Source organism: Bubalus bubalis, chromosome 18 (assembly GCF_019923935.1).
Source record: "Bubalus bubalis isolate 160015118507 breed Murrah chromosome 18, NDDB_SH_1, whole genome shotgun sequence".
Taxonomy (NCBI): domain Eukaryota; kingdom Metazoa; phylum Chordata; class Mammalia; order Artiodactyla; family Bovidae; genus Bubalus; species Bubalus bubalis.
This window is the reverse complement of record NC_059174.1, coordinates 14,334,432-14,341,477: the sequence shown is the minus strand read 5'-3', so window position 1 is coordinate 14,341,477 and position 7,046 is coordinate 14,334,432. Positions and strand designations below refer to the sequence as shown.

General features: G+C 48.1%; 1 protein-coding gene across 5 annotated transcripts in view; it reads right to left on the bottom strand.

Annotated features, from left to right (window-relative positions):
• Positions 1–1,652: 1,652 nt before the first annotated feature.
• Positions 1,653–7,046, bottom strand: part of SPIRE2 (spire type actin nucleation factor 2) — a 34,303-nt gene continuing 28,909 nt past the window's right edge. For 2 of the 5 annotated variants that reach the window (XM_044931180.1, XM_025268556.2), the window contains exons 13-15: positions 3,354–3,381; positions 2,530–2,661; positions 1,653–2,334 (exon numbers count right to left, since the gene is read on the bottom strand). In XM_044931180.1, coding sequence (XP_044787115.1) covers positions 2,122–2,334; positions 2,530–2,661; positions 3,354–3,381 — 373 coding nt within the window. In that variant the 3' untranslated portion in view covers positions 1,653–2,121. Of the gene's footprint in view, positions 2,335–2,529; positions 2,662–3,353; positions 3,382–4,151; positions 6,849–7,046 lie in introns of those variants that run through there. The other 3 variants (XM_025268558.2, XR_006545983.1, XM_044931182.1) reach the window with 3 other exon arrangements.

The following is a 7,046-nucleotide window of genomic DNA, read 5'->3' as shown; positions in this document are numbered from 1 at the left end:
AGGAGAGCAAAGGGCCATGGTCAGTCGGACGACTCCGACTGCGGCACCAGGCCGATCCCTGTACTGAGTTCTTACGTCGCCCTAGAAGGTCGATATCCATCCGTTTATAGGTAAGGGAACTGGCCCACGTAGAACGTAGGTCTTTCTTCCTTCTTGCCTGCGGTTCCAAAGCTCAGATGAGGAAGACTGCTGGCGAGGACCCAGAGGGAGGCAGGGGTTGTGTGCCAGTGCCCGCACCGCTGGTCGGATAGCCATGCTAGTCCCTGGGACCTGGGGCTCCTTCACCGTGGCTGGCACGTGGCTGCTGCCTCAACCCCCACCCCGGCCCCAATCCAGCCACTAAGAGTTAAGTTCACACACAGTACCTCCAGGCCACCCTCCTCAGGAAAATTCTGACTGTGCAGGGCCAGGCTAGTCCCAGATGTGACTAGCTTATGCAGGCTTGTCATCTCACCTGTGGATGGAAACGTGGGGGTGTCACCTAAAGCTGCTTCCTGCTCTGCTGTCCCTAAGTCGACTGCCCAGGAACTGTGAGGGGTGCCCTCCCTGAACAGGCAACTCTGGGCCTGAGTCTCTCCCAGTATTCCCAAAGGCCTGGCCTGAGCTGGAAGCTTGGTTGTGAACAGTTCTAGAGCGAGCACCCTCCCTCTCAGGAGGTACATTAGGTGAACGGAGGTGGGGCGGGTTTGCTGGGTGGACACTACAGCTTGCTTCCCCTGGGTTCAGCAGGAGGCGAACCCATAGCAGCCAGGCTGTAGGAGCACTGGGAACCCTAGACCCTCCCTCCTGACCTCACCTTGGAGCCATATGGGCCCTCCTGGCTTAGCCCAACTGTCCCAAGGTGGCTTTCATTTCACGGTATCCCTGTGAGGATTAGAACCCAAGTCTCTCCTTATTGGGAGCATTGACCTGCATGTGTCCCCTGCCTGCTTCCTCACCTGCAGAATTATCTGCCCTTGGGGATGTTATCACCCTTGGAGGTGCTTTCTCCTGGTTGGCTGTGTGACTGGGCGCAATTCCTTACCCTCTCTGTGCCAGTTTTCTCAATTTAAAATGGGAATAATACTCCCTGCACAGGAAGTACTTAGAACAAGTCTGGGAACTGGATGTTGTTCCTGGCTGCTCTCTCTGTGTCATTCAGTGTCCCTAGATCCCAGCTGGGGAAAGAAAGCACTTCACCAGAAGGCCCGACTGCTGCACGTTCTGTCCCTTGGTGCCTCCTCAGGCCTTAGAGCCTGGCATCCAGCAGGCCTGGCTGTGCATCTTGGTCAGTTCCCTCACCTCTTTGAGCCTCAGCTTCCTCATCTGTAAGATGGGGTGACCACAGAAGCCCACTGCAGAGCACCTGGGTGCCCACGTGCACATTCCCCCCAGCTCTGCAGGCCCTGAGCGAACCCTCTGCCTAGACAACAGCAGTAGAGATCTGGGGGACGAGGCCGAAGGGTCTTCCAGGCTGGCAGGTGATAGAAAGCAGGCTGAGTGGTCATCACACACGCAGCCCTGCTGGCTGTAAGACCAAGATGGCCAGGTCATGGAGTAAGCCTGAGCACCCTTGTGTCATGATGGCCCCCGCCCCTCAGAGCCCAGCCTTCGCCCTCAGAGCACAGGCCCACTGCTGCAACTAGAGAGCTCAGTTCACACCCCACACTGGAGACTGTGAGACCACCTTTATTAGGCCAGGAGTAGCCATAGGTACAATCTATGGAGTGCCTTCCCATACCAGGGCCTCCAGCATCACCAGGGCCCCCGGACCAGCACCACCCCGGCACCTCTGAGTGTGCTCTGCTTACACCCACCTGCCCCTCCTTGTCTCAGTGAGAAGACCTGCTCCCACCCCACCCAAGGAATCCTGAGAGGAACAGTCTCCCCAGGAAGGGTCCTGGAGTGAGCTCTGGGGGCCAGGGGATGTGAATATAAATATATATATAGGCTGTGTGTATATATTATATAAACGTATGTATATATGTACATGCACATCAGGAGGACGGGGGTTCTTGAGCCAGGATGGAGACTCGTCCTGGTCCAGACCTAGCCCAGCTCCTCCCTGGAGGCATGGCCGTGTGGGGGCACCTTGAGAAGCATCTGCCAGGCAGCCCAGGGGCTACAGGACATCACTTGAGGTCAAGTGTCCAGGTGTTCGGGACGTACAGGGACTGGGTCTGGCGGGCACGACGTGGCGTGGTGTTGAGGGCCTCCACGCTCCTGCGGCTGGAGTGCACCACATCCGCCACGAAGCCGGTGCAGTCGCTGCACACGTCCTTCATGACACAGCCGTGGGTGTACATGTGCGGGAACTCCTCCTCCACATTCCGCCACTGCAGCCCTTGCAGGGATCTGGGGCAGGACAGGGCCGTCAGGGGTCTCTGCCCGAGCCTCTGCATCCCCCACACCCACGCCAGGCAGAGCAAAGTCCACCCCACAAAAGCCCTTTCTCGGGAAGAACTGGGACTCTGGGCTCTGACCATTCTGCCCTCCTCCTTCCCCAGCAGAGAAACCCCCGCCCAGCTCCCGGCCCACCAGGAACATCACCAAGGGCAGCACGCACTGGAAGGCATCTCTTCTCTGTGTTGGCGTGCTTTTGGCAGTTGACATCCTCTGAGGACTCTCAAAGCCCAGTGTGTAGACGGGGATGTGAGCAAACTTCTTAGAAGGCATCTTCATCTGCAATACAGAGAGACACTCCAGGCACCCCACTCCCCCGAAAAAGGCCACCTGCCCGGCCAGCACAGGACCCTGCCTGAGGTCACTTGTTCCCACATGCTCACTGGATGCCCCTTCACTCCTGGCGTTTGAAGGCATGGTTCCCTTGCCTTGTAGAGCAAAGTGTGCCTTTTTAACATGCCAGGGGTAGCCCAGTGGCCTGTATGTAACCATCACTTAAAATTGAGAGGGGTCATAAAAGGCAAGGGTTTGAAAATCGTGGTGGTAAAAACCCCTCAAACAGGTGACTATCTCTGGGATAAAGGAGAGGTAAAGGAGTGACACCCAAATTGCACCCCAGGTGTACACAGACACCACAAGCTGCTGTATCTAAAATGAGCCCTTCCAAAAACACTTGAGGATTGTGGTGTTGGAAGGAGACTTTAGAGAAGGGTTTCTTGGCACTGGCCTACTAAAACAGAATATTTTTTTAAAAAAAGAACCATCCACAGGGTCTTTACACTGCGGTCTTGGGCAGTGTGGGAGTGGGTTCTTCCTGGAAGGAGAAGATGAAAGAAGTGACTAGTGAGGGGGGTCATCAGACTCGAGATAGCAGAGCCTCTGTCAACCCCCAACCTCATTCCTGGACAACCCAGCCAGGCTGCAGGACGCTCAGGACACGGGGCCTCGCTCTGACCCCAGGTGGTCCTCACCTTTATGCTACAGGCGTTGCAGACGGCTCTGGAGAGGAAAGAAGAGGGTTAGTAGGGTCAGCTTGCAGAGAAGGCAATGGCACCCCACTCCAGTACTTTTGCCTGGAAAATCCCATGGATGAAGGAGCCTGGTAGGCTGCCATCTCTGGGGTCGCACAGAGTCGGACACGACTGAAGCGACTTAGCAGCAGCAGCAGCAGGGTCAGCTTGAGGGGTCTAGCATGCAGGCCAGGCCAGACTGTTGCTGCCTTCTGCTTGCCCCCTGGCCACATCAGTGTTTTCCTCTCATTTTACTCCCAAATCTTACTTTTCTTTTTACTTAGCTCCACACCCAAAATACTCCTTCCTTCCAGGCTCTTTCTGGGGAGCATGGATCTGCAGTGGAGAGTGCCTGACTCCCCCCACACATGAGTACTGCCGCAGCCAGAGGGCCGTCAGGTGACATGCCCAGCTTTAAGCAGTGAGTAACGTTTATTTCCCCATCCATATATGATTTCAAAAGTACATGCCTTTTTGTTGTAAAAATTCAAACACTAGAGAGAATTTTAATTTAGTCATGAGTCCTCTCCTGTATAGCCCATTCTAGAGATGCTCCCTACTAGCACACTTTCCATGCTCCAGATCTAAGCATAAATGAATAAAAACATACATTTAAAATAAGAGTACAATACATGGAATGGGGTATCCTGTGTACTATCCTATAAAGATACACCAGGGTTCTTCTCCACATCAGTGCAAACTGTCCAAATTCATTTTTTAAAACAAGGGACCATATACTCTTAGAGGGATGTCCCATACTTAATCTGCCATCAACAGACCTCTGTATTCATTTGATTTGATTTCACTGTGGTCAGGGAACATACTGTGTATGATATGAATCCTTCCACATTTCTGAGACCTGTTTTATGACCTAGAATACAGTCATGTTGGTGAACATTCCATGTGTACTTGACAAGAATGTACATCCCATTGTATGGATTAGTTTCTGTAAACATCACGTAGGTTCAGTTGGTGATGGTGTCATTCAAATCTCCTCTACCCTTGGTTTTTCATTTCTCTAATTATAACCATGGATTTAGCTATTTTCCCTTGCTGTTCTGTCAATGTTTTGTTCCATGTATCTTGAATCTCTTGATAGGTACAGAAAGTGTTCAGAATTATTTCTTCCCTTTATCACCATGAAATGAACTCCTTTAACTCTGGTAATATTCTTTGCTCCATAGTCTACTTTGTATGGTATTAACATACCAACTCAGGCTTTCTTTAGACTACTATTGGCATGGGGTATCTTTCTCCATCCTTCTTCCAATCAATGTGTGTCTTTTATTTAAACTACAGGTCATAGGAATTCCCTGGTGGCCCAGAGGTTAAGACTCCACCCTTCCAATGCAGAGGGTGTGCATTTGATCCCTGGTAGGGGAACTAAGATCCCACAAGCTGCATGGCACAGCCAAAAAAAAAAACAAACAAACAAAACACATGACTTATAGACAGCAGATTGTCTTGCTTTCTTTAATCAATATGGGAAACTCTGTCTTTTAATTGGCTTAAGCCATTTATGTTTAATGTAATCGTTGATACAGTTGGGTTTAAGTCTGTCATCTTGGGATTTGTTTTCTTTCTGTCGTGTTTGTTCTTTTTTCCTTTTTCTGCTTTGTGTATTGAGGATTTTTTTTATGATTCCATTTTATTGGGTTGGCCAAAAAGTTTGTTTGGAAAAACCCAAATGAACTTTTCAGCCAATCCAGTATATTCTTTTTGACTTAAAGGCTAATTCAGTGGTTGTGTTTGGGCTCACAGGATCATCTTTAACTTATCACAGTTTCCTTTAAGTCATATTTTACCATCTAATGTACAGTATAAAAAACTAATAACAGCGTATTTCTGATCCTCACCTTCAGTCTTTTTTTTTTTTTCACCTTCAGTCTTAATGATATTGTTAGGATATTTTTACTTATACATCTGTTAGAAGCCCCAAAATACATTTTTTATTACTTTTTTGCATTCCTAATAAACTTTGTTTGGATGGCAGACTGAATTTTACCTTGCTGGGTGCTAGATATTGGCTTACCAATTGTTTTTTTCTCATTTATTTATTTTTGGCTGTGCTGGGTCTTCACTGCTGCATGGGCTTTTCTCTAGTGCAGAGAGTGGGGCTCACTCTAGCTTCGGTGCACAGGCTTTTCACTGCAGTGGCTCCTGTTCTTGCGGAGCCCAGGCTCCAGGGCACGTGGGCTTCAGTAGCTGCAGCTCCCAGGCTCTAGGGTGCAGGCTCAATAGCTGTGGCACATGGGCTTAGTCGTTGTGTGGCAAGTGGGATCCTCCCAGATCAGGGATCAAACCCCTGTCTCCTGCATTGGCAGGCAGATCCCTTACCAGTAAGTCATCAGGGAAGCACTGGTTTAGCTTTTAAGGAGGCATAAGAAGAGAATCTTTTATGTTAGGAGAGTTACATCTTAGCAGCTACTGTTGCTAGTGCTCTTATTCCTTTGTGTACATTCAGATCTCCATCTGGCATCATTTTAATTTTATGCAGCAGGCCTCGTTTACCATTTGTTCCAGTATGGGTCTGCTGGGGGCTTTCGTATTTCTCAAAGTGTCTTTACTTTTGCCTTTGTTTTTGACACAAATATTCTTGTACAGAATTCTAGATTGACCACTTTTTTCTTCTTTCAGTACTTTAAAGACGTTGTTCCACTGACATCCTGCTTATAGTGTTTCGATGAGAAATCTGCAGTCATCTTTATCTTTCTTTGTACACAACATGTTTTTTATTTGCTGACTGAATTTAGGAATTTCTGTCCTTTTATTTTTCTTTATCATTGGTTTTATCATTGATCAATTTGATTGTGTGTTTTGGTGTGATTTTATTCATGTTTCTTGTCCTTGGGGTTCAGTGGGTTTCTTGTGGGTTTATACTTTTCATCAAATTTGGAAAACCTTTTTAGCCATTATTTCTTCAAATACTTTTTCTGCCCCCACATCTTTAGGGACTTTCTTTACAGCTGTATTAGGCTTCTTAATGTTACCCCACAGCTTGCCAATGCCATTTTCATTTTTAATTCTTTTTTTCTGTGTGTTTTATTTCAGATAGTTTCTACTGCTGTATCTTCAAGCTAACTAATCTTTTCTTCTGCACATTACTCTAAATGTCTAATCTGCTATATATCATCCAGTGTAATTTTTTTCATCTCATACATTTTATGTCTAGATGTTTGTCACTTCTTTATATCTTCCATGTCTTTAACTTTTTCAAGGTATAAAATGCAGTTCAAAATTTTTAATGTCCTTATCTGCTAATCCTATAATCTGGGTCAGTTCTCCATGATTTGATTGGTTTTTCTCACCATGGGTCATGTTTTCCTGCTTCTTGACATGCCTGATAATCTGCAATTGGATGACAGGCGTTTTATCTGGCTTGATGCTGGGTATTTTTCTACTCCTATTCTTGAGTTTTATGGGCTTCCCTGATAGCTCAGTTGGTAGAGAATCCACCTGCAATGCAGGAGACCAGAGTTCAATTCCTGGGTTGGGAAGATCTGCTGGAGAAGGGATAGGCTACCCACTCCAGTATTCTTGGGCATCCCTTGTGGCTCAGCTGGTAAAGAATCCGCCTGCAATGCAGGGAGACCTGGGTTCGAACCCTGGATTGGGAAGATCCCCTGGAGAAGGGAAAGGCTACCCACTCCAGTA